We start from the raw sequence: 25980 nt of genomic DNA, 5'->3' as shown, positions 1-25980 counted from the left end.
CCCAAATCCTCATCATTATTAAACTTTGGAAAAACGCAACGTTCAAAACATATTGACACCAACAACATGATAAAGAAGCAGCTAAGCCTTGCCTCGTACCTAGCGTTGTCTCCAAACACGAATGCAGTATAAAATCTCGTGTCCGCCGCACACTGCCTCCTCTCTCACCTTGCGTCTTCAATTCCTCGATTATCAGAAACCATATAGCAAACAAGATATGTGAGAAGACAGCTCTTGGCCAGAAAATTTCGAGTTCACGCTGCCATGTGTGGAGGTGCTGTCTTGCAAAAACTCTTTACAAAAAATCACCCACTCACAAGCCGATGTGTGGAATGTTCAAAAACTCCTGGCTCAATCATGACGCCGAATCCCGCCTTTGCCTAGCGAGCTCTAGCATATCGCGGGGAACATATAAAACGTACCTCTTGTTATACTCTGTCTTACGTCTCTACCACTTGCAATATCAAAAGGTCAAAAAGGCCAAAGTCCCAGATGACAATCCCATGGAGTGGAAGAGAGGGACGGATATCCAAAACAGCTTGTTTTGCTTTCATGCATTTGACACTCGTCAACTCTAGAGACGGCGCCAAAAGCCAGTTCATTCTGATCCATGTCCACCTTTGCGGTCTCCAAAATAGTAGCTATATAAAAGAGTGTTTCTCCTCTTCTCTTCCTTCGTCTTCACACCTCCAGATAACTCGAGTTTTTAATCAAAATACGAGCTCAACATTCTTTATGAGACTGCAACAAGGACGACACATCACACTTGATCGCGCTCTGCGCGTGGTCGTGGTGTTTAAAACAACAGAGCAAGAGATGTCATGTGTTTGAAGTGTCAGATTTGGGTATAACATTATCAAACATGCGCCACTGCGGTATCCAAAATCCAGCTCTCATGACAAATACATGGCTATGCGAACGCTCAAAACAAGGCCGAAGCGCAATCGATGCGTTCGCGTGCTCATTCGCATCATCCTCATCATGTTCCCACCAACGCCTAGGCAATGTCCTCAATCGGGCAGTTTGGATGCAACACGTACACCACCTTGTCGTTACCCTCAGCAGCCTGGCCCTGTTCGTCTGCGAGACCTTCACCCCGGATCAACATGAGGTATTGTTCCTGTGGCTTTTGTTAGCACATGGATCATCAAAAGTTTCATGTGGCTTCGACGTACCTTGACGACCTTCTTCAGCACCTTCTTGGCGAGTGCCCTCTCCCTCTCCAAGTCCTCTTGCGTCTCCATTTCGTTCTCCTTCTGCTCAAGGTACCAGATGAGCAACTCTTCCTCTTCAACACCATCTTGTGTCTCTTCTTGGTCCTCGTTGACGCGCTTGACGAACATATTGCGCATAGCGACGTACTTGTCGTGTGTGATCTTGGTTTTCTCACGCGGCGCAACGGCTGGAGTCGCTGTTCGGTCTCGAGAGGCGTCTTCCTGGTCGTCCATCGGTGCATCGGCCTCCTGTTCTGCAGCGGCGGCCGCGGCGAGCAATGCTTCATCATCATCGTCCTCAACTTCGACGTCGTCCTTCTCGACTGAGATGATGGACTGACGGAGGAGGTTGTATGCTTCCTTGACGAACTCGGGGGTAATGTCGCTGACGCAGTTGGCCTTGGCGATGGCCTCTGAGAGACGGATCATACTCTCAAGTTGACGAACAGTGATGCGGTAGCTGTTGCGACCGATACCACCCTGCGCATCATCTGCTCGTAGCTCCTTGTACTTTTCGACGAGCGTCTCTCTTGCCTCATCAGTAAACTCTGGTCTGAATGTCCTTGCGAACCGGATGTAGCGCTGCAGCTGCTCAGTGTTGAACTCTGGGTCAACAGCTTCGTCTCTGTGCTGGTGGATACCAACAATGTGCTCGGCAAGGTGGCGGTCGACAGCCTCGTCGCACTCGTCCAACACTACGAAGAACAGATCGAAACGTGACATGATAGGAGCAGACATGTTGACGTTGGCACGTAGCGTTGTCTTGCGGTTGTAACGTCCACCAACGGGATTGGCTGCTGCAAGAATAGAGGTTCTGGCGTTGAGCGTGGCCTGGATACCGGCCTTTGCAATGGAAATGGTCTGCTGTTCCATAGCTTCGTGAATAGCGACTTGATCGGCGATGTCCATCTTGTCGAACTCATCAATAGCACAGATACCGTTGTCAGCAAGCATGAGCGCACCAGCCTCGATTGTGAACTCTCCCGTCTCCTCATCCTTGACTACTGCAGCTGTAAGACCAGCAGCCGAAGACGCCTTACCAGATGTGTAAACAGCGCGAGGAAGGAAGCTGCAGATGTACTTCAAGAACTGTGACTTCGACGTCGAAGGATCACCAACAATACAGATGTTGATGTCTCCACGCAGCGCCATTCCCTCAGGTGTCTCCTTCGACACACCGCCCATCAGTTGAAGGAGGAGTCCCTTTTTGATGACTTGGTGGCCGTAGACCATGGGCGCTATCGAGTCGACCAATCGCATGAAGATGTTGGGCTTGTGTACCATGTCCTTGAGATCCTGGATCTCCGCAGCAGTCAGGGTACCGAGATACTCCTCTTGTGCCTCTTCACCGCTTGTCGCATTTGATTCAATCTGGCCCTGGCCAAGAGAAGCGAGAATATTGCTGGCCTGACCTGTCAAGTGGTGGTTGGAAGTCTGGCCTGGAGTAGAGTGATCTGGCGAGACCATGCACGCCAAGAATGACATGCGGTATGTCAGGTCGCGCACACCAAGGGCTTTGAGACCGCTGACACCCGACCCTCCGACGTCGTTGCCTCGCGTGGTGTTTGCTGTATCTCTCTGCGCTTGTGGGCGCACACCTGGTACGCGGAACTGGCTGACGTCTGGGATGACGATCACTGTACCGGTGAAGATACACTTCTCGCCAGCCTTCGCTCGATCCACCATCTCTCCTCGTAGGATGACGTCCATAGTTCGGGGCATACTGCCGGTGGGTATTTCTGAACTGTTCTCCTGAATGCGCACTTTCTGCCAATCCACGAATGTCGACTGGCGGATGTCGAGACGCCAGCCCTCCCTGTTCATGCAGGTTATGTTGGGACATTGTGTGGGTTCGGTGTATTTGAAGGTCTGTTCGATGTTCGGTACGACGGTGTTGCAGATCTCGCATACGAAGGTGGCCATTGAAAGCTCTGGTCGGACTTCAGATGTTCGTGTTGCCGTACCAGAAATGGAAAGCAAGCTGCCGATTGATGTGGTGCGTAGCTGGCGAATACGGGAGACGAGAGGGAGGTTGTAGAAAGCCAGTGTGAACAGCTTGTCTGTCTGCTGGTTCGAGGTCTTCTCGTTGAGACTCTCATTTTGGCTCGTAGCGTTGCCGGAGTTTGATGTACCTGCCGCCGAAGCAGTCGAGGCGGGCTGCTTGTGCTGGCGGAAGTACTTGGGCTCGTACTTCGCGATAAGGTTGTGGAGCGACCGGACCATGTATGGCAGGAAGCGGTAGTATTCGCTCGCGATGGCCGCGGCAAGAATGCCATCTTCGTGCCTGAGTAGATGTGTGTAGTCGACGTAGAGGGTTGAGAGTCCGTACAGTCGCATGCCCCGTATTTGGGCGATGTAGTACTTGTCTGTGGTGGGCACGGCGCTTGAGGTGGGAAGAGCAGAGGAGGATGGGTCTTCTGTGTAGCTATCTTCGCGTCAGCATATTCGACGGCATGAAGACTCCTGTCATGGAGCTCACTTTTCGAGGAACTCCTGGAACCGCAACGAGAGCGTCTCTCCCGTCACGTCCACGACCTTGGGGATGTCTGTTCGCGGGGCGTTTGTGCGCCTGCCTGGTACTCGTGCTCCGATAATCTCGTCATCAGGGTCTCCTTCTACATCGCTGTTGGCGCCGGCGCTTTCAGAGGGGGGTCCGCGGGGTCTCGCAGACGAAGATCGCATCTGCGGTGTCCGTGCATCGTTGCCGTACGCGCTCGAGGGAGTGGGCGCGGCATCCGAATTGAGTGCGAGATCTAGTAGGGACGACATGGTGCGTGTATGGGTATCTGATGTGGGGTGCTGTTGATACAGGAGGCTTGCGGGGACGGTAAACACGCGAAAACGCGGTCGCGCTGTCCGAATGGGGAAGTAAGTGTGGGTCTGTGCACTCCATCCAAGCATCACGCGAAGAACAGCCGGGAGCTTCACACTGAACACGGCCACACAAAGAACAGTCAGTAAATCTTAACTCAATAGATGCTGATTAACTTCCAAAACTATCTTACACACTCTCTCATCCCAAAACACTCCCGAGGTCAAGATCAACCCCATGTTCCGCCACCACCTCTGCCAGCCCTCCTCTGCGCACTCAATCTCCAGTCGTCTTCACCTGCAAACTTGTTGTGCAGAGGCTGAATCCTCTCAGCCTTCTTTCGCTTACTCAACCTGTCTGTTGGCGCGACCTTGAAGAAGGTTGGCGCTGCTTCAACAAGCCACTTCGGCTCGATAGCACTGCAAAAATGCATGTATTCTTTCGTCGTCTCCACGAGTGAGTGGTATATGACGTGTTCAGCAGGCTTGCCAAACAGTGAGGAGGAGGGATGCAGGTAGACGGGTGTGCCTTCAACAAGCGTCTTGTAACCCTCGGCAGGATCTTTGCGTGCGGAGTTGCGGAAGAAGCCCGAGCATAGCGCTTGCCGAACCTTGATCGTGTTGCGACCGCATGAAACGACTTGATGCTTGTGTCGCGCCATAATTTGCAGTAATTGATTGCGCACGTCGCGCACACGCTGCATGTTCTTGGGTATAACGAAGTTCTCTTGACACCACGGCGTACTGAATCCACCCTGTTTCCAACCATTGTACACATTGAGAAGGGTGATATGATCGCCAGAAGGGTCGTTGAACTTCTGCTTCTTCTGGTCGGCTTGTTGCTGCTTGTCGCGTGGACGATGAAAGACGCTCTGAGTAGCGCTAATCATGGCGACAATGGTCAAGATTTCATCTGAGCATTGAAGCTCAACGGATTTGATGAGTGACTTTGACAGGGATGGATCCATTGGGAAGTCAGCCATCTGTCGACCGAGACGCGTTAGCAGGCCTTCGTCGTCCAGTGCGCCCAACTGATACAGCTCCTCCAGGGCTGTCAACATGGTATTTGTAGGCGGTGGATCCATGAAGTCGAAGTGTAACAGATCGTTGATACCCATAGCCTTGAGCATCAAAATCGTGTTTGACAAGTTTTGGCGCTGGATCTCCGGAATCGTAGTCGGCAACATTTCGTTCTGGAATGCGGCCTCTGTATACAGACGGAAGCACTTTCCAGGTCCTGTTCTACCTGCTCGTCCACTCCTTTGGCGAGCCTGGGCTTGCGAAATCGGGGTAATCTGCAGACGATCCATTCCTAGCTTTCCATCATAGGAACTCTGTTTGACAAAGCCAGGGTCCACGACATAGTAGATACCGTCTATAGTCAGACTGGTCTCAGCGATGTTGGTAGCAATGACGACTTTGCGCGTGCCGTTGGGTGCAGGCTCGAAGATACGAGAGGCCACTTCCGACGGCAAGGCACCGTAAATAGGCAGAATCATCAATTCTGGTACGTTTGGACCCAAAGCTTTCATACGCTCTGAAATGATCTCGCATGAGGAGTCAATCTCCTCTTTACCTGTCAAGAACAGCAGAATGTCACCTGCTGGCTCCGTCAAGTGGATCTGCATGACCGTGACCAGCGCCGCGTCGAGGTAGTCAGACTCTGGCTCTTTACTGTACATAACCTCTACTGGGAAAGTACGACCTGCAGGGAAGTTAGTATCTGTCTCACATACACTTCGTGGAGTCAAGACTTACCTGGGATTGAGAAGATGGGACACTTGTAGAAGTACTCCGAGAACTTGTCGGCGTCCAAAGTCGCACTCGTCACTATGAGCTTCATATCCGGGCGTCGTTTGAGTGTCTTCTTCAGCAGTCCAAACAAGACGTCAGTAGCGATTGTACGTTCGTGGGCCTCGTCAAGCATGATGCAGCTGTACTTTGACAGCATGGGGTCCAACAGGATCTCACGCTGCAAGATACCGTCCGTCATGTACTTGATACGGGTATCTGGCGAAGTCTTATCCTCGAAACGAATCGTGTAACCAACCTCATTACCGAGAGCGCAGCCAACCTCCTCAGCGACACGCTTGGCAACACTCATGGCTGCTACACGCCTAGGCTGGGTACAACCGATGACCAGCTCGTTACCGTAGCCGGCCTCGGCCAAATACTGGGTCATCTGCGTGGTCTTTCCGGATCCAGTGTCACCGACCACAATCAGGATCTGGTGCTTGGCGATAGCTTCAAGAAGTTGGTTCCTGAACTTGAAGACAGGCAACGACTCTCGTTGCTCCTTGATGCTCATGTTTGTACGTTTGCCGAATGAGGTTTCCCTACTGTTCGTAGAGATCTTCTTCCACTCCGGTAACGCTTGGCTGGGTTCGTTCGTGCGGGTGTTGCGAAGATCGCTGGCGAATTGTCGTTGTTGCGCCATGGGATCGTTCCACTGGCTGCTCAAGTCAACATTCGCCGCCTCCTTGGCGGCCTTTTCTTGGGCTTCCTGTTGTTTGAGGTCACGACGTTCCTTCGCCAGTGTATCACCAGCCATTGCAGCGCGGTTGAGCGAGCCATCAGGCGCTTTAACAACTCGAATCGGTGACAGCTCCAGAGATTGCTTGGTCTGACCGGCCAAGAAGGGTGGCTCTTCCTCACGGACTTCAATATCAACATCCTCCTCTTCTTCAAAACCGCCTTCGCCATTGATGTGCGCGTTGAAGTCCTCGTCGATGTCGGGGTAGTCGGACTTCGGTATTACACCAGAAGCAATGAGTTGTTTTATTTCCCAACGCTCTGGTGAGGTCATGCGCTTCCGCATTCCGTTCTTGCGACTGTTGAAACCGTCCTCCACGACTGGCACGGAACTGTCAAGTCCTGGTATTCCTCCAAGTCCTTGGGAGTTTGCGCCTGTGCCGAAGGATGCTATACGTTTGCCAGGATCAAGATCTTGACCGGTCCGCTGATCCACCTCTTTCATTGACAAGGAAATTCTGTTGTTCTCATTCTTGATGACTTTGACCTTGACCTCTTGCCATCTCGATACGAGATCGGAAGGGTGGTTCACCCGGCCCTCCATCATTTGTGTGACGTGTACCAGCCCATCGACCTTGCCCTTCACGCCTTGTAGATTGACGAAGCATCCGAAATCCTTGACACCTGTGACCTTGCCATCGTACACCTTGTATAACACGGGTTCGTCGTCAAGCTCGGGGGTAGGTGGTCGTCGGAATTCGTCTAGATCTTCGTCGCGGTACTTCTTGCGGCTTCGTTGCTTGTTGTTTGGCTTTACGGTCCGCGTGCGGCCAAATTCGTCCTCGAAGACCAGCTCGTCGTTCTGTGGTCTGCCTCGTCGCGGGCTCCTCGATCGCGAGCGAGAGTACGACCGGTCTCTCTGTCTGTGTCGCTTACTCCTGCTCATGTCGTCGTCGCTGTCGTATGGGCTCATGCTTCTTTTCCGCGACCTCTCCTTGGGTTTGCTGCTTGGCCCCTTCCCTGCCAGTCCCTCCAGCATCGCAAACGTGTCGTCTAATGCGTCGATCTGTGTTGCCTCCTTCTCCGGCTCGTCGTCTGCCACCTCGTATTCCACGTCCTTGTCCGGGATCGCCAGGCCCTTGAAAACGCGCGTTTTGCGGTCTGTCGCATCGGTGCCGTTTTGCCCGTTTGCGCCAGATTCTTTTGCTCCCTTGTTCTTGTACTTGGGATGAAGCGTCAAGATGAGACGGTCAATGCTCTCCACCAGACTCTGGGGGAACTCTGCGCCCATGGCCTCCAGCTGGTTCTTGAAGTCTGTGACGCCTTTGCATGTCGCGTGCTGATCGATAACGAACTCGGCGAGCGTCTTATCCGAAACACCGACGTGATTCTGGATTTCGGAGGTGACCTTCGAGACGAGCGATAAGAACTCGAGGTTCGCGAGATCGTCCATGGCTGCGATTTGGCCCGCGGCGCGCTTTCTTTGGAATGTTGAGTGTAGGATATTGTCTGCAGACTACATCCACTTGAAAAGATGCGTGAATGGCCTAAGTTCAACGTAGGCTTCCGGGTGTTCAGCTTTTTTCTTGTACGATGCGACCTCGTCCGCGGCGCGCGTTCGTTTGGATAGTCGGGGTGTAGGATCTGGGGATGCCGTGGTCGCAAGGAGGATTTTGGGTATTTCCTGGTTTGGAGATGTCGCGCGAAATTGCTACGCGACGACTCTTTCCTCCTCCCGGTGTGGCTGCGACAGAGTGGTGTGAATGGCTGAAGGTGTTAGATCGTCAAGAAAGTTGATGCGGCTCGGCGGCGATTTCGCGCTAGGCTTCAATCCCCGCGCTGGCGCCGTTCCAAGATTCCACGATGTCCTACATCCATAGATCTTCGACCACCGACCTCAATTCCTCGCCCGCATCATTTAATCCTCCAGCTGTCTCAGCGTATCTCGTGATACTCACAATCACTGTCACGATGGTGTTTGCACGCATACACCAGTTCATCCAGAGGACGCACGAGAGAATGTTACAGCAACCCTTGAAGACTACGTTCATCCTGCTCCTCTTCAATTACGGGGGTTATCGATTCATCTCTCACTGGAACCCGATACTCGAACGAGCGCGCATAGCCAAGCAGGCGGAAATGGGACAAGCGGGCACAATGAGTGAGGGCACAAAGGCGCATACATACGCTCCGGACACTGCTGCAAGGACGCGAGTGGAAGCTGGACAAAAGTCCGGCGGAAGTTCGATTCAATGGATGAACGTGAACGGTGTACCCATCCCATTCATCGGACCCAAGTCGACCGATTGAGAACGACATCTTGCTGGTGTATCGACAAATGTTTGACTGTATCACATCATGCGTCGAACGTAAGCCTTGGCATGAGTGTATCGCAACCATGGAACTCAGTAAAACCTCATCTCAACAACCAACGCACATCACAATCATGTGCTGCTGATGCCTGGAGGGGGGTTTTCAGGAAGTGCCGGCTATCAGTGGGTTTTACAAAGTGCGGCCCGCACGGAATACTGGCATCATACATCGCAGGGTTCGAGTGAGGGTACATGCTTGAGATATTGTGCTCTGGTATGGGGACTATAAAAACGGACAGTGCAACAAGTAAGAGGTGGAAACGTCACTTGATGGTGTTCGCATAGCCGCAACTTCCATGTGACCGAGGCCTTTGTTACGTCTCCCCCTGCGATTTAATGGAAGATTCGAGAGCATCTGCAAGTCTGCTTCTTAATACACCGACTTTCAGCAAGAGTGAGGGGTGTCAATATCCTGGAAAGGGCCGTCGGCTTTATAAGGTGGCCCGAGCACCACGATGTTGAATTCGAAGTACAGGATCGCGTCAAATTGCATCATCTCACTAGCGCCGATCTCACTCCAACTCCAACATACCAACTGTGATCTGCTACTAGAAGTAAAGTGAAAGAACAGCTCTTGGCTTTGCAAGTCGTGGCAGACGTGAATTGGAAGGCGGGATCCCAAAAGATAACGGTCTCTGCACTCAACTTCCTCCGTATACATCAACTTCGCAGTGTTGGACTTGCAGCTTCAGTATCTCGTACCTTGCATGCTCTGACCGTATGCGGCTGTAGCTCGATGCTAGTGGCATGCGGCTCAGCGTCAAGGTCGATCGGCTGTTACATTGTGTGCGATGGCGCAATTGGCCCGATATGGCAGTAACTCACGGTGGCATGAATCACACGTATACTATACTAACGCAGTACATATAAGAGCATGTTCCTTCTCTCTAGGTGCTCATCAATCATCTATCAATCTCTAGAAACCTCACGTCAACATACCTTTCCTTCGTCAATTGAAGATACCTCATCCACCAGCATCCACTGGCAGCCACATTCCACTGCCATACTTCTTGTCTTGCGTTCAGAAGTACGTCTCATTTGAGTCGCAATACGCTACTGCTTTGGACCGCACAGTACTCGTTACCACACGAATATCCTATCTATCACAGCAACAACGATGGCGCCAGGACTTGTCGAACCCCACTACCAACCCACCGCTACATCAACATCCCTCCCAACACCCAAGTCTAGCAATGCCCACAGCTACATTCCCGGGCGCACCACTGTCAAGAAGCATGCCGAACCGTACAAGTACGAAGACCTACGACCACATTTCCCCAACATCACATGGCCAGCCTACACTGAGATACCCTACGCCGACAAAGGTCAACTAGGTGATCCTAACTTCAAGAACCTCCTCGCAACTGCCACAGATGTCTTCGACTACAACCCAAAGATCGGTACCGAGATACACGGCGTCGATCTAGCAAACCTCACAGATGCTCAGAAGAACGACCTGGCTCGACTGATCGCCACGCGTGGGGTTGTGTTCTTCCGGAACCAGAAGAACTTTAGCATCGATGAGCAAAGGGAGCTAGGGAATTACTTTGGTGAGCTTCACAAGCATGCCACAACTGGTGTGCCGAAGCGTGAGGGCTTGGAGGATGTCCACGTTATCTATACCGGCGAAGATAGCCCAGACCTAAGGGCTTTGTTCACACCGTCGTTCCTCTGGCACTCTGATGTAAGACTTCGATATCATATCAAAAGAGACACAAGTTTTACTGACCCGAAACAGGTAACATACGAACTCCAACCTCCCTCCTACACATCCCTCAAAGTCCTCACCGGCCCACCCCGCGGAGGCGGCGGGGACACCCTTTGGTCCTCCCAATACGCAGCCTACGACATGCTCTCACCCCACATGCAAAAGTATCTCGAATCGCTCACGGCTCTCCACTCTGCTGAGCTGCAAGCCCAAGGCTCACGCGACCTCGGCCGAACAGTACGTCGCGAACCAGTCACCACCGAACACCCACTCGTTCGGACGAACCCCGTTACGGGCTGGAAGAGCATCTTCTTCAACCCTGGATTTGTGACCAAGATTGTTGGTGTGCCGAAGACGGAGTCGGATCATATCATCAGTTTCTTAACGGAGATTGTGGCGACTAGTCCCGAGGTTCATGCTAGGTTTCAGTGGAATGAGGGGGATGTGGCGTTTTGGGATAATAGGGTTACGGTATGTTAAGCCTCACACATTGTGATATTCTGTACTGACATCAAGTAGAACCACTCTGCAACATACGGTTTTGCGCCTCACCGTCGGCACGCGGTCCGGGTAACTGTTCGTGCTGAGCGGCCATACCTCGATCCAAACAGTCGGTCACAGGAAGACGAGTTGAGTGAAACGTATGGGATACGTAAGGCCAACAAAGATGGAAGTGGTGTTGTCAACTACAACGACTGAGTGGCGAGCATCCCATGGAACAGCGACCGAATGTTTTTAGGCATTGATGATATGAGCGTTCTTTAGCGAGCATGTGTTGGTAGCGCTAGTATGCATATAAACAAGATTCTTACCCCGTTTTTCCTTCTTCTCTTCATTCAAGTTTTCCTCTTACATTCCTCCAAAATTGAACATCTCAACGCCCCATGGCGAGGGGTCGAGTTGAGCGCGAAACTCAAATACAATGAACACATGTGTCGAATGGGGACACTTCCTTCCGATGTATTGCGATCTGTGTCTGACGTCCTACCAAAACGTGAATCTTATCCTTGAATGTACTTCTTCGACCAAGAAGCAGCAGTCAAAACTGGAAACTGAAATATCATGTTTGTGATAACACTGAGTCGGATTTCCTGCTTCATGACATCGCGCTCGGGTTTTGGAAAACATGACGCCTTCTCGCAAATCGCCCATACGTGATTTCTACCAGTACGCGACGGCTATATAAATCAGACTTGTGATCATCCACTTCTCTTCTTCACCAACTTTTGGGTTCGTTATTTCCGAAATCGATTACAATACCCATTATGTATAGGCGAGATTCCCTAGGCTTGAAAACGAAAAGTACATGGAAGAAAGCGAGTGTGAGAAAATCTCAAAAGAATGCACACACGTTCCGCCTGTTGTGTTCAAAAGCCATATCGAAACGATCACCTCTGCGTTCTCATGTGTGAAACTTCATCAAATCCTCTCACACCACGAACGCGGCTCTGTGCGTCATTTGAACAACCTCATGGGTTTTCCCCAAGGTTGTTTTGGATTGACGACGAAATCCAAGCTGAGCTATCAAGACGTATAAAAGTCTTTCTTACGTCCTATACTTCTCTTCTTCATCACACACCGAGCTGAATGCAAACACAACACTAAAAGCCATTGTGGACGAGTACATGTGTTTTAAGCAAGTCTGTCTGAAAGTTATGATGAACGCAACCATGTCTGTGAACAGCGAGATTTAGGAAAGAATTTGCAAAAAGCTCAAATTTCCGGTCCCATGGGGTCAGGGTTTGTGGATTGATTTTGCAAATGTGGACGCCTTGGATCGCTGGTTAAGACATGATAGCGATGTCTTTCTTCAGTGTCTGCAAATGAATGAGGTCATTAGTCTACGGTCATCAACTATGCCCATACATCGATTCAACAAGACAATACATAGATGACCGCCATTCCCTCGCCTACGTCGGGCATGCCGTGCCAAAACAACCAACCAATAATACCAACCGCTGCCAACGCCAATCCAACCATACACACCGATATTGGTTCGGATCATCCCTATGAGGGCCACTTGGGCAACGAAGATTTTCCCTGATTTACCTGGGTGAACCGCCCAGTAGGCCGCCGCCGCCTGATGATGCATGTGCCCAGTAGGATCAAGAGTGCGAAGACGAAGAAGACAATTTTCACAACACGCCAAACCTTGGCTGCAGTCGAGAGTGGTGCGCTTGACAATAAGTCAGAACCGGTGTGTCAAGAAAATGGATGAATTGAAGATTGGTCGGATCGAAGTAGGACGAAGGACAGACGTGAGATTGAGCGCTTATTGCTCCTTTTCGTACCCTGCTGGCTTCTCCATGCCTTGCATTTCGTAGAAACGAGATGTGCCTGTGACGTGTTAGTATATGAATATGGGCTAGGGTACTGGCAACTTACAGCTGTATCCATTCCAGTCAAAGTTGTCCTTGGGGTTGCAAGAGCACTTGTGGTCGAGGCGGTATTGCTCGCCTGTTGGGCAATGTGTGAATGGGACGTGGTAGTAGGCGATGTCGTTAAAGAAGTGAATCTCGTCCTTTTGTAGTAGCAGACCAGCAGCAATGGAGTGCACGGGAGCATCGCCCCATCGTTCGTAGAAGAAACCACCAGCATGGTCGAGCGAGGTGAAGAAGTCAATGTAGGCGTCGGAGCGGAGCCAGTTAAGGTTGCCGATCTCGAAGTTGGACCAGAAGTGGCAGTGGTTGTAGGTCTCACCGCCGTCGTCACTGAGGAACTTCATGCCGTTGTCCTTGACAATGTGCTGGGGGTAGTGCTTGGTGAAGTTCTTGGTGGCGTCCCAGAGGGTAGGAATGGTCTCGACGTATTCGTAAAGACTGAGGGTGAAGCTGTACTTCTTCTTGTTATCGGCCATAAACTTGAAGGTGTCGTAGTTGATGTCGCAGTAGAGCTCCACGCTGGGCTCGACGCGCCAGTACCACTCATAGTCGAGCATCAAGGGGTGGCGGAAGAAGAAGCCAGACTCGTAGCGGCACATGTGTCGGTAGCTGACGGAGTCGCCGTAGATGATCTTCTTCTCCTTCATGGTCTCGCGGACCTTGGCGGCCTTGTCCTGGTCGATCCATTCGGGGAAGGACCAGTGCTCTTTGGGAATCTTGCCGTACTTGGTCTTGCCGGACACAAGAGCAGATGTAACCTTCTTGAATTGGTCGTCGAACTCGTCGTCGTTGAGGAAAACCCAGTCGTAGTGGAACTTGCGGTTGAAGCGGTCTTCGACTTGGCGGATGGACTTGGCGATTTCCCAGACATCGGAGTTACGGGCGAGGGTGACGAAGGTTGCGTTCATGCGGTCGCCGGGCGCAGTCGCGGGGGGAAGGCCCTCCTGATCGTTGGGCGTAGTGCCAGGCGCAACTTGCTGGACTTCATCGTTGGCGACGGGGGCGTTGCCCTGGGGAGGAGTCGCGGGCGACTTGTTGTCTTGGTAGACTGGCCAGCTCGCGGAAGGCACAGACGACGAGGAGCCGATGAAGTAGAGGAGGACGAGGGCCTGGGTATGGTCAGTCGCTGCTTCCGCAGTCGTCACACGATGCCGGCACGTACCACTACGGCAAAGACAAGGTAGCGGATATACCGCTGGTTGCCGGCCATGGCGGAATGGCCCTGAGGCTGCTGCTCTTTGGGCTGCTTCTTTTCGGTGACGTTGGAGCCCTCCACTTTCGCTGCTCAATTGCCTTTGCTGCGGACGACGTGTGGGGTACGGGGGAGGCGTGAACGAGGTGTGAGACGTCTACGGGTAGCCCTAGGGGTGGTGCCGGACGGACGCTGTCGGCGCGTTGGTTCCCCGGAGTATAGGACTACAGAAAAACGAGCGGATGCGAGACGCGGGGAATGCGCATCAGCCAGTAGTCGAGGTTGAGGTGGCAGGCAACGTGAGGGATGGAGGACACGAGGTGGATAGGAGTCGTCGACGGGCGCCGTAGTAATGTAGCCACTTCGCAGGGAGTCGGATTCTTTGGGTAAGGCCGGGCCTGGCCGCCAATTGGGAGCAAGCCGCGATGGAGCCAACCTGGGTTCGCAGTACCACAGGCACAACCTCGCCCACCCACTCCGTCGCCGTTACTGTACCCTGCGGCGTCATTCGCCTGTCGCGAGTTATTTGCCCATCTGCCGCCATTTATTCGTGGGTGCGCCCATGCGACCGCGGCCCTGCCAATCTGCCTTTACTTAGTAGCCCAACGTCACCACTTTCGCGTGTTAAATATCACTTCGACCGCCGCATAAACACCACCACACCACCCCCACCGCCGGGTTCCGCCCACCATGTCCTTTTTCGGCTTTGACCCCAGCGGTCCGCGAGACCGCGGCCACGCCTCCAATGCGCCCGGGTTTGGCCAGCACGACGCCTTCGCCGCACTGGGTGGAGGGGCAGCCGATGACGATGTGTAGGTCGCGTCTCACGTAGCCCACAGCTCCCACTTACCCTATCCACAGCATCGACTTCGAGGAGACGTACGACGGCCTAGGCGACCAGCTCGACGACGATGCCGATGACCTCAACGACGACACCTTCGGCGGCGGCCCTGCCACGCAGCAGTCGGTCGGAAAACACTTCGACTTCGCCGGCCAGACCTCTGCGGTATCAAACACGCTGCAGGAGGAACAGATGCTATACCAGGCCCGTCAGAAGTACCCCCAGCAGCAGCAGCAGCAACAACAGCACCATCAGCAACAACAGCACCATCAGCAACAACAGCACCATCAGCAGCAATACCAGCAACAGCAAACCCAACAGTACCAGCAGAGACCACCCGTCCCCCAGGCGTCGAAGCCAAACCGCACTGGCTACGAGAGCTACAAGGATCCCGAGTACATCCCTCAGCTGGAGGCACGCGCCGATATCTGGGGTCTCAAGCCCAAGCAGCCCGCTGCACAGAGGCAACCTTCGCCGCAGCCCCCCGCCGCTTCGCAACAGACCGCGCCCACTAGAAAGGCCATGAGCATGGAAGAGGTCGAGGCCATGATGCGCGCTCAGTCAATAGGCACCCCTCCAGTACAACAGGCCCCGCCTCCGGGCTTCCCAGGCTTTGCGCAGCAACAGCAATTCGCCCAGCAGCAGCAGCAACAGTTTCCCCATGGACAGCCCCAGTACCCCGGCATGCCAGGACAGTTCGCGCCCCAGATTCTGCAAAGGCCTCAACAGCAGCAGCCCGCTCAACAAATGCCGCCTAGACAGCAACAGCAGCAGGTCCGCGCTGAGCTCCCCGACCAACCCGTCCGATCCCAGCCGCCCCAACAGCCCACCATCCTACAGCGACAAAGGCCCCAATCCAACGAGCCCGGCGCTCAACAGCAGCGCCAAGCAACACCCCAGGCTCAGGCCCAGGGCACACCCACCCAGCCTCGACAGATCTTGCAAAACCCAAACCGTCTGTCAGGACAAGGCCAGCCTATTGTTCAGAATGCTCCCCAGGGTCCTCGTGGTGTGCCAGCAGGACACAACCGCGGTCCGTCGTTCCCCGGAATGGTCATCACCCACCCCGAGCAGCTTCTTCAGCTATCTGAGGCCGAGCGTGCCGCCTTCCTCGAAGAAGATGCTAAGCGGGCCAAGCGGAACCACAAGATTGCTCTCTTAGCGAAGGACAATGGCCTGATGACGCCGCAGGACAAGAATTTCATCACTCGAATCCAGTTGCAGCAGCTCATGACCGCGACGGGCAACTTGGAGGAGAGAGGACCTGAGGCAGCTATTGCAGAGGACTTCTACTACCAGGTCTTCACCCAGATCCGGGGTGCTCCACGCCAAAACCCCCAGCAGCCAGCAAGCCAATTTGCCCAAACATACCTATTCCAGACCAACAACAGGTTTGGCAACCGCAGACAAGGCCGAGGCGGAGACAACCACATGCAGCGCATGGAGCAACAGATCCAGCGCGCAGTTGAGGCGGCCAAAGCAAGACCAAAGGCGAGGCAGCTTGTTGTGGAAGGTAGTCTTGGAAAGATTGCGTTCAGCAACTCCAAGACCCCTCGACCGCTGCTCAACCTGAAGCGGCCAGAGACGAACGATAAGCTGCCTAAGAACCACCGGTCCTCCATCGCTGACCGGAAGGAGGCTCTTCGCAACATCGAGGCAGTGTACAAGACACTCATGCAAATGGAAGACCACGAGCGGGCAATGCCACCGCCGATCCAAGAGAGCAGCCCTCCTGAAGCCATTCAGGCACATATGGAATGGCGTTCGAAGATCGAAGCACTCCACCAGCAACTGTGGTTGAACACAAAGATCATGGAGCCCATCAACCCTGCGTATGTTGTAATATTCCCAAAACCTATTTCTTGCTAACAAACTCTAGCACACCGCATCCGTTCATCTCCATCCTTTCACACGCCAAGGGAAAGAAGGTACTTCCACGACTTTTCCGCCACATTAACGAGCAGGAACGAATCACCGTCGTCACTATGATCGTTGTCCACCTAGATGCCCTTTCCGTGGTCGGCCGTGCTATCGCTACGCCCGAGGAGCCTTTGAGTGCAGCGATCCGAGAAGAGGTTGACCTTTTCTCTAGCACTGTCATGTCGCCTCTCCATGCGCACATCTCAGAGGCGCCGTTGAACATTGTCATCGGCCTTCTCGGTCTTGTGCTGGACCGTACCAACCTCCATACTGTGGCTCGAAGCAGGATCGGTCTCACTCTCCTTACGTTCCTCATCTCTCGCGCCGAGCTTCTTAAGCAGTCAGCTCCCGAGATGGTTACCGACTGGCAGCAATGGACGACACTTTACAATCGTCTGTTTGACGTCATCGAGCCTGTGCTTCCTTATTTGTTCCCAGGAACTATCAACGATACCGACGACATGTACATCTGGCAGTTCCTGGCTGCAATGGGTGTGGGCGCCAGTCCCGAGCAGCAACAGAGGTTGGTGCTCGGCGTCAAGGACCGCGTCATGGAGACGGTCTCTGTTAGCAAGGCTTTGCCCGCTGAGATGGCAAGCGCACGTACAGCCAACGTAAACCTCTTCATGAGGGCCATCGGTCTAGATGTGGAACTGCTTGGATGAACACGTTCAATGATCAACATTTGAGCCATACCAACGCCATCCAGACGCCACGCATCGCCCTATGCAGGCGGCCGATGTTCGGAGTACGAAGTTCATGACCAAGGGGTTGGACGCCACCGCACTCGAAGGTGCAGCACCAAGTTACACACCCATCGCTTAGATGTAGTGTAGACGTTGCACAATTCTCGCAGAGCGAAAGATCTAAGAGCTGGCAACGGTGAAGTTAGGTGTGCGGGTGGGCGTTGATGTCGTGCTCATGATGATGAAAAGGCATCGGTCGGCGCGTTAACGACGTAGACGGAATGTCACCTTATGATAGAACAAAAGCGCCTTCATTCAATATTCGAATATATGCATTGATTTCATGCAACCTTCCTCGCCTGTCAGTGTCAAGACCCTTGAAAATGTCTTTCTTCCGCGCCCGTGCACTTGCGTTTCCCTCTCGTGACGACACCCTCTCGCTTGTCTAGAACGATGAACTTGCTTTTCTCAACGCCACCTGCGCAGCGTGCGGACTATTCTCCACAGCGCTCAATCATGCTTTGCGCAATTTCCCCTACGCCGCTGTACCAAAGAATGGAGTGGAGAAGCTCGATCATCCACGCCGCCTGGCGCCGGCTTGCGAAATCAGGGAAAATGCCGCACCGGCCTCACCAACAGCTTCAAAGCCTTGATGTTCGAAACATGAACCTCGCATCGGCGGATGCCCAGTCTGTTTGCTTGCCGAGATAAGTGGCGCGAAACCGCGATGAAGCATGTTTGTAATGATGGAGCATGTTTGGGAAGACGCGCATCAGGTTGGTTGGTCCTGGAGAAACTGCAAATCCGATCCCGCAACATGACAGTTAAGCTTCGCCGCGGCTGCTTGTCTGACATCCCGGATGTACGAGAGACATGGGAAGACCTCCGGCTTCTCGAGTTGCGGGTTGGCGGGCCCTTTGTTTCATCCATGAGGCGACGCCCAGTTAGCTTGTCTGGTCTTGGCATTGCGAAACACCGTCCCCCGGGCTTCGTCAGCTCACCCGTTCATGCTCGTTGACGGCATGACCGCGCGTCGTCAACTTCAAGCGACTCGGCGAGAAGAGGCGTACCTCTCCAGAACACCAGAGCAGCCACAATGGTCAGTTGAAATGAGGTGGCTGACAGAAACAACTTTCTAGCATCACCAGGCGCAAGCTAGCACTACCGTTCGAGAGCCTCTCGTGCGACTCTGACGTTTGTCGGTACCACGGTACTGAAACGTACCTGCAGTCGGAGCCCTGCCTGATGCTAGCTCTCTCCACATTTCTTCAACAGCGTCAAGCTGGACGCGTAACGACCCCCATTGCCTTATCGATACCTCTCCGAGGAGGCTCGAGATGCTTTTGGGCCAATCACATCGCCGTATCTAGACCCATAGTCCCCGTTTCGCACGATTAGTAGCCAACTAGACGGGCTTCTAGATCTCTGTGCCTGAAAACCTGACAGGAGCTAGGCTTGATGTTCCCCATGGATCATCGACAATGCAGCACGCGTAGCGTTTTGTCTGCTGCCGCGTGGATCTCAGCTTGGCCTTCAGTGTCGAGTTAGCGCTCCCAGATCATTCATCATGCGTCGGCATCGGTTCGGATTGCAGGCTCAGGTTTCATCTTTCTCGAGTTTCACTGTCTCTACATCGTTGGTCGCATAGACGTTCCTTCTTTAAAAGCACTCTGTTCGCACCCTCCTTGAGAACCGTGGACTACCATCAGGCCGAGCCTTCTGTTCTGTTTCTTTCGAGGAAGTTGTGTTTCGTTTCGTACCTTCCTTTCTTTACCCCATTCTCTTCTTTCCAAACGACAGGTTCTTCCAGTCCGGCTGCCGGCCAGCATTAGCTCAACAGCTCAACATGTTTTCTCTACGATTCTTATTCTTCGTCACTCTTTTGGCGGCCGTTGTGCTTGCCGCTCCCGCCCCTGCCCGCAAGAGGGGTCTCCAAAAACGCTCGTTCAAAGTTCCCAGGCAAATCAACAGGGCTCACCCGACTGGACCTAATGGCGCTGCTGCTATGAGGAAGGTGTTCAGGAAGTACAACTTCAAGGTGAAGGAGGACTTCATGGTCAAGGAGGGTTTCATCTCGTTCTCAAAGCAGAGCCAGAACGTGACCGCAGCTGCTGCCACTGGTGGCAACAAGACTGGCAGTGTTGCAGCCAACCCTGAGGACAACGCTGCTCTGTTCTTGTCGCCTGTCGATATTGGTGGTCAGACCCTGAACTTGGACTTCGACTCTGGTTCTTCCGATCTTTGGTGTTTCAGTACTGAGCTCGACCCGCAACTGATCGGCCAACACTCCGCTTTCGACGCATCCAAGTCTACTTCCTTCAAGGCCACTGCCGGTGCTCAGTGGAAGATCAGCTACGGTGACGGTTCTGGCGCTGCTGGTATCGTTGGCACTGACACTGTCACCATTGGAGGTGTCAAGGTTGAGGGTCAGACTGTCGAGCTAGCCAACCAAGTATCCCAGTCTTTCGTCCAGGACACCAACACTGATGGCCTCGTCGGTCTTGCATTCTCCAACCTCAACACTGTCAACGACGGAACCAAGAAGACCCCCGCAAAGACCTTCTTCGACAACGTCATGCCCAACCTAGACATGCCCGTCTTCACTGCCGACCTCGACCCAGATGGCACCGGTGTTTACGAGTTCGGCAAGATCGATGCTACAAAGTTCGAAGGCGACATGGCATGGATCCCAGTCAAGGCTGACACTGGCTTCTGGCAATTCGGCTCTACCAAGTTTGCCGTCGGCGACCAGCTCTTCGAGAACCCTCAAGGCTCCGACGCCATCGCCGACACCGGTACATCGCTCCTGCTCGTCGACCAGCAGGTTGCCGAGGCATACTACTCGCAAGTCCAGGGTGCTCAGCTTAACGCTCAGGTCGGTGGCTTCATCTACCCGTGCGGTACTGCCCTCCCTGACATGAGTGTCGCAATCGGCGACTCATACATGGCCAAGATCCCCGGTAGCCAGATTACTTTCGCCACAGTTGATGCAGCCAACACGACCTGCTTCGGCGGTGTACAGGGCAACCAGGGCGCCGGTCTTCAGATTTACGGTGACACAATGTTCAAGGCCCAGCTCGTTGCTTTTAACGGAGGAAACCAGTCTCTCGGCTTCGGTCAGAAGCCTGTTCCCAAATAGACGCGCGTAGCTAGTGGAAGGAAATACAGTCCTACTCGCATGTACATAGTTCAAAATCCTTTGCACATTCACATGAAAATATACAGGACGGCCTAGAGCATATCATGGCATAAATAAGCCACGAGTTAATGAAACAAGAAATCAAATCATCATCAAACTTTCCCTACTCCTTCCTTGCTGTGACATTGCGCGACTGCAAAGTGAGTGTCCACGTGGACGCCAAGGCAGATACAACGAAGAAGGCGCAACCCTCGCAATCGACACTCACCATTTGCGCCTTTTTTACGAACAACAGCTGGCTAACGACTATTGTTACCCGCATTACTTGAGAGCGAGCATCCTTCAGACGCGATCAGTATGGAACTGGACCTCGGCCTGGACACATCGGAGCCAAGCGTCCTCGAATGGGCGAGAACGCAAGGCGTTTGCGTGAACTATGAGACAGAATTACTGCACATTCCCCATCTTCAGTCACCACTAGACGATGAGTTTGATCGACATCTTCACGAACCTTCCGATGCGACCATCGACACGGCTGTCAGCGGGCTTGTCAAAGAAAAGCTTACGGTGAACAAAGACACTGCGTTGCTCCTCAAGGCAGCACATGCTCTCCAGGATGAACTTCCGAGCGACCTGACGGTTACTAATAGCCGGACGTGGAGGCGCGATCTACGTCAAGAGCTACCTGTGCTACGATCTGATCATGAGCTTGATTTGCTCAACTTCGGTGGTACAGTTGTGCCAGACTTCAAGAATTTACAGATTCCTTCGGAGATCACGGTAGAAGAAAACGATGAGGGCTTTGGATGGCCAGCGAGGTATCTCGACTACCCTGCACAGTGCGACGCGCAGGTCAAAGTCGAAAAGCTCGCCATCTCACGGGAGGTGTTGGTTTATCTCCAGGACACTATTCGAGACGCGTATGTACCGGAAGACGGCCAAAGGCTGGAGGCAGAGAGCCTGATACGAAAACAGGTATGTGGAAGTGTTGTTTATGTTCGCCTGCTAACCGACTCAGAAGCCCAATATCCGACCTGTGACACCGCCTTTACTCCCAGTATCGCCGCCACTGACACCATACATTCCATCTTCACCCACAAATCGTCTGCCATTCGATTCAGATACTGCCGAATCGGTTACTATTGAGGCGCAGGTTCTGCAGGAGCAAATTCTGGCAGCGGACGTTCTTTTTCGCACAAACTCGAATAGCAGTGATTCGATGCTATTTGATCTTACTCATCCATCTCAATTTAATCCTGATTTCGAACCAACCAGTTCGCCCATACTGAAGCGCCGAGCTGAGGATCTCAAAGTGGAAGGTCCTCTTACGCCATCGATGTGTTCTAGTTCGCCCATGAAAAGGCTCAAATCTGTGTCTTTCGCGGACGAATCCTTACTCTACAAGCCATGGGGTGAGGATGATGAAGGTGGGGCTGGCTCTGACCAATTCTTCCACGAAATCGAGGAGCAGGCTGAGCGCGCCAACGAGAAAATCGAAAACGAACGACTGTCCGGCGCTGACACAATTGCAAGAGTCGATATTCCATACATGGACTTCTCGCTGCCCATGGCACCATGGATAGAGTACAGTCGGCGCAAGGGTGGCGACCATCGACCTGATGACACGGAACTGCAAGCGCAGATGCAATTCCTCTTACGCATCAAGCGAGAGGATCTGAGGTTGGCGAAGTCCTGGCATGGGCTTTCGATCCCGGAACGAGAGATGAAGTGGGGCTTTCTCACTACCAAGGTGTCTACTCTCAGTCTCGAAGAAAAGCTACATGGCGAGTCGGAAGTTACTAAGATCGTCGCTGAACTGACTACGGGCGATGTCGCGACTAGCTCAGCGCAAGTGTGGAAACGCGAAGGCCTGCGTATCCTTGACGAAGATGAGGACGAGGAAGATCTGGATCCAGAGGAATACGATAAGCAAAACGACATGGAGGCTCTGATACGCAAGCGAAAACTTGAAATGGAAGAAGAGGTCATGGAGAAGCATCGCAGGTGCACCTCTTCGCAGCCTACTGTGCGTCCACAAATCCGATCCTCCACAGAGATGCAAGAGAGCCACCACTTCGGAGAACGCGAGCCAACAGAAGACCGGTCGGCGAAGATCCGATCGAAGAGGCTGGACCATGCCTACCAGAAACCGCAAGCTGCCAAACAAGCGACTGGAGACCTGATGTTTGGTGGCTTCTCAGCAACAACCGCGCTTAACAAGTTCATGCAGACGCGAGGGAAGCCAGTAGATCGCGTAGAAAGCAGTACCGCAAAAGTGTCTGACTCTAGGGATCGCGATCAAACGATGACACACACCTTACCGGTTCGATCAAGGGGGTCTTCGTCCGACCATCCAGTGTATCAGGCTCAGCAGGCACAAACCACCAACAAGCCGCTACCCCAGCTTCCTACCGTTCCGAGTAATCTGGCGCCTTGTTCTTTCGTGATCTCATCGACCTTTCTACAGCAAAGGGGAATGCTGAAGTTGATCGAGTCGATCTACCCAAGTGCAGAGATGGTGTATCGAGACTACACCTTACCGCACTCGGCAGCCAAAGAAGCTGAGATCATACTGTCACCTTCCACCGGCCTCATATTTACCACCTTACAGCAGATCAAGCAAAGAGCTCTTCCTGGCCAGCCAGATAAATCACCCGTGAAAGAACGCATGTTGAAGCTCCAACTGCGGTATGAGAGACTGATAGTGTTGGTGAGCGAAGGGCTAAGCCGCGAGATGGAAGAGCTAGGATCGAGCCGACCAGATGACCCGCGCGATACAGAAGCTCTGAAAGCTTTCAATATGTTCGCCAGCAAATTAGAAGGCGAAGTACTTGTTCGATACGTTCGTGGAGGGGAACAGGCTCTGGCGCGGGCCACTGTTGTTGAGATGGCAAACTACGGACTGCCATATGGCTCAGCAGACATTGGCGACATCAAGCCTGTGGCGCAAGAGACAAGCTGGGAAGTCTTTCTCCGTCGAGTCGGCCTCAACCCATTCGCTGCTCAAGTGATCATGGCATGGCTCCGCAAGCCCTTGAACATGCCGATAGCTCCTTCTTCAACCCATCACGCGAAGACTGTCTCAGCATTTGGTCTCGCCCGCTTCTTACTAATGATTGAAGAGGATCGAATCCATTCATTCCAAGCTTTGATGGGTGGATATCGCGTTCTGATGAGAGTCAGCGAACTAATTGACCAACGATGGGTCAGCGCTGTGCATGGGTTTAGGATGTGAGATGAGCAGAGGGCAGTTGCGTCATTCATTGCGAGGGAGTTACGGGCATGCTGTGTTCAGAACTCGGATGGAATGACTATATTTAGAACGTTCGTTTTTTTTTGTGATGCAGCACAAAACGTCATCTCAACTCACGGCCAGTCTGAGCTCCTTCACACACGAGTGAATGTGGGGTAAAGCTTGGACCAAGAATGACGCAGAAGCATCTCGAAATGTCGCAAAGGCTGCGCAACGATGATTGTTGCATGTCAAACTTCTTCACGCGCGGCTTGCAGCCTTACTGCCATCTCAAGTACTTCTTTTTCGTATAGTTTCGAATCACGCGCTTGCGACACGTGAACATGTCTTCAGTCGGTGTCATCATCTCAGGGCGGCCTGTCATCACCGAGCCTTCCTCCGTTATATCGCCGACCCAGTTCGCCTTCCAAATCCCTTCGCAGCCGTCCTTCACCCACATCGTCGTCTTCCTGCTTCCGGGCGTCACCTTACCAGATGGCACCGCCGCCGCCGTCTACGCGCAACTGCCCGGTACGACCGACTTCAAACTCCTTGGAGCGATCGCGAACGAGAAGCCTAGCGCGATATTCAAAGTGAACGCCAAAGCCGGTGGGCCTGCAGGTGGTGGCCTAGGCGACAATGACGATGCCATGGTGGACGAGGGCGTATCGATGGACGCGTCGAACGGCAGCACCGTGCCGCTGGCCCTTGGGATAAGCGTCGAACCAGCGCAACAAGTCGCCGCAGCTCTGGAGCAGAACAAGGCTCAAGAGGCCGCAGCATCGGCAACACCAAACATGGGACAAGGCAATGAGTTGGTGCTGAGAGGACAAAGAAGCGTGGAGACCAAGGTGCTGGCGCAGAGGATCATCAAGAATTGCTACGACTTCTTGACAAGCTGGGGCTCGGGAGACACTGTGCCGCTGAAGGCATTCCAGGCATGGTGGACAAAGTTCGAGGGCAAGATCGAAAGGGATCCGGGCTTCCTGGAGAGGAGCGACGGAGGTTGAAGACGTGACAGCATCGGTGGATTACAAGGCTGTAGGATACGAAGCTCGCATACAGCCTCTTAAAACGCCTTGTTGACACCTTCCCACTCTGGCTCCACGAGCCATGCATCATACATCGCGCGCGGCCACGAAACCTTCGGCGCCTTCTCTGGCTTCCGCTTTGCCTGCTCCACCACCGCATCACCAAGCACCTTCTCGATTCCCGCCCGCCCCCACCGCGCCTCCAGTCCCTCGGCCAGTGGTTGCAGCACCTCGTACCCCTCGCCTTTCCGTCCAAAATCCGTAATGACCCCGATACGAACAAGTCTTGACAGCTCACTAATTCTTTCGGAGATCCCTGGACTGGTATGACACGCGATGGCTGTCCAGACATCGTGTGCGTCCGACCCACCCACACCAAAGCCGGATAGAAACTCGACTGCGGCATCGGCGCCCTCAATCTCGAAGCGCTGAGGACCATCATAATTTTGGGTAGTTCCGAGATCGTGGAAAAGGCACGCGACTACGAGTAGATTGCGTTGATGAGTGTCCGTGAAGTACTTGGAGGATTCGTGTTTGGCCAATGCGTCGGCGTAGAGATACACCCTCATGCTGTGGTTCAAAACCGCCGGATGTAGCAGCTCAGCTGCATGTGCATATGCAGCTTTCGATATCTGTGTATACAGGCTGTGCTCAGAAAGGTGCTTGTATGCTCTATTGTCTGCATCTTGGGCTTCGGTAATGGTTAGGTCGGATGGTGGGCACATGGCTGTTATAGAAATAGAAGCGTAGTATGGATATCAACGAAGACATCACATCATGGTGTTGTACGTTTTGTCAAGAAATTACTTCGGTCACGCCTTCTTGTCGTTTCCAAGGTTGCCCGTTCCCAATCGGGACGAAAGGCGTGAGTGAGCGGGGTTACCACAATACCTCCGAGGATACAGCTCTTGCGCCTCCACGTCCATGTACCGCCCACACAAGTCCGAGAGGAAACCAAACGTAAGCGTCAAGACTAGAGGC

General features: G+C 53.2%; 8 protein-coding genes across 8 annotated transcripts; 5 read left to right on the top strand and 3 right to left on the bottom strand.

Annotated features, from left to right (window-relative positions):
• Nucleotides 1–997: 997 nt before the first annotated feature.
• J4E92_001138 (uncharacterized protein) lies at nucleotides 998–3983 on the bottom strand (the record flags this gene model as incomplete). Its single annotated transcript, XM_051492552.1, has 3 exons — nucleotides 998–1120; nucleotides 1176–3639; nucleotides 3694–3983. 3 exons carry the CDS (start codon nucleotides 3981–3983, stop codon nucleotides 998–1000), a joined length of 2877 nt encoding a protein of 958 aa, XP_051358064.1.
• Nucleotides 3984–4255: 272 nt separating this feature from the next.
• On the bottom strand, nucleotides 4256–7950 carry J4E92_001137 (uncharacterized protein; the record flags this gene model as incomplete). The annotated part of the gene is made up of 2 exons (XM_051492551.1): nucleotides 4256–5730; nucleotides 5784–7950. 2 exons carry the CDS (start codon nucleotides 7948–7950, stop codon nucleotides 4256–4258), a joined length of 3642 nt encoding a protein of 1213 aa, XP_051358063.1.
• Nucleotides 7951–9986: 2036 nt separating this feature from the next.
• Nucleotides 9987–11276, top strand: J4E92_001136 (uncharacterized protein; the record flags this gene model as incomplete). The annotated part of the gene is made up of 3 exons (XM_051492550.1): nucleotides 9987–10553; nucleotides 10608–11048; nucleotides 11097–11276. 3 exons carry the CDS (start codon nucleotides 9987–9989, stop codon nucleotides 11274–11276), a joined length of 1188 nt encoding a protein of 395 aa, XP_051358062.1.
• A 1573-nt stretch (nucleotides 11277–12849) lies between these two features.
• Nucleotides 12850–14168, bottom strand: J4E92_001135 (uncharacterized protein; the record flags this gene model as incomplete). The annotated part of the gene is made up of 3 exons (XM_051492549.1): nucleotides 12850–12914; nucleotides 12963–14067; nucleotides 14121–14168. 3 exons carry the CDS (start codon nucleotides 14166–14168, stop codon nucleotides 12850–12852), a joined length of 1218 nt encoding a protein of 405 aa, XP_051358061.1.
• A 672-nt stretch (nucleotides 14169–14840) lies between these two features.
• Nucleotides 14841–17576, top strand: J4E92_001134 (uncharacterized protein; the record flags this gene model as incomplete). The annotated part of the gene is made up of 3 exons (XM_051492548.1): nucleotides 14841–14962; nucleotides 15012–16823; nucleotides 16871–17576. 3 exons carry the CDS (start codon nucleotides 14841–14843, stop codon nucleotides 17574–17576), a joined length of 2640 nt encoding a protein of 879 aa, XP_051358060.1.
• Nucleotides 17577–19443: 1867 nt separating this feature from the next.
• J4E92_001133 (uncharacterized protein) lies at nucleotides 19444–20736 on the top strand (the record flags this gene model as incomplete). Its single annotated transcript, XM_051492547.1, has 1 exon — nucleotides 19444–20736. One exon carries the CDS (start codon nucleotides 19444–19446, stop codon nucleotides 20734–20736), a length of 1293 nt encoding a protein of 430 aa, XP_051358059.1.
• Nucleotides 20737–21093: 357 nt separating this feature from the next.
• Nucleotides 21094–23971, top strand: J4E92_001132 (uncharacterized protein; the record flags this gene model as incomplete). The annotated part of the gene is made up of 2 exons (XM_051492546.1): nucleotides 21094–21711; nucleotides 21755–23971. 2 exons carry the CDS (start codon nucleotides 21094–21096, stop codon nucleotides 23969–23971), a joined length of 2835 nt encoding a protein of 944 aa, XP_051358058.1.
• A 341-nt stretch (nucleotides 23972–24312) lies between these two features.
• J4E92_001131 (uncharacterized protein) lies at nucleotides 24313–24978 on the top strand (the record flags this gene model as incomplete). Its single annotated transcript, XM_051492545.1, has 1 exon — nucleotides 24313–24978. The coding sequence occupies one exon, from the start codon at nucleotides 24313–24315 to the stop codon at nucleotides 24976–24978; it is 666 nt and encodes a 221-aa protein (XP_051358057.1).
• Between the last annotated feature and the right edge of the window lie 1002 nt (nucleotides 24979–25980).

This window comes from Alternaria infectoria (genome assembly GCF_024043175.1).
Source record: "Alternaria infectoria strain BMP 0036 chromosome Unknown scaffold_1, whole genome shotgun sequence".
Classification (NCBI taxonomy): Eukaryota; Fungi; Ascomycota; class Dothideomycetes; order Pleosporales; family Pleosporaceae; genus Alternaria; species Alternaria infectoria.
The sequence above is the reverse complement of the archived record's forward strand: the minus strand, read 5'-3'. Positions and strand labels throughout refer to the sequence as shown.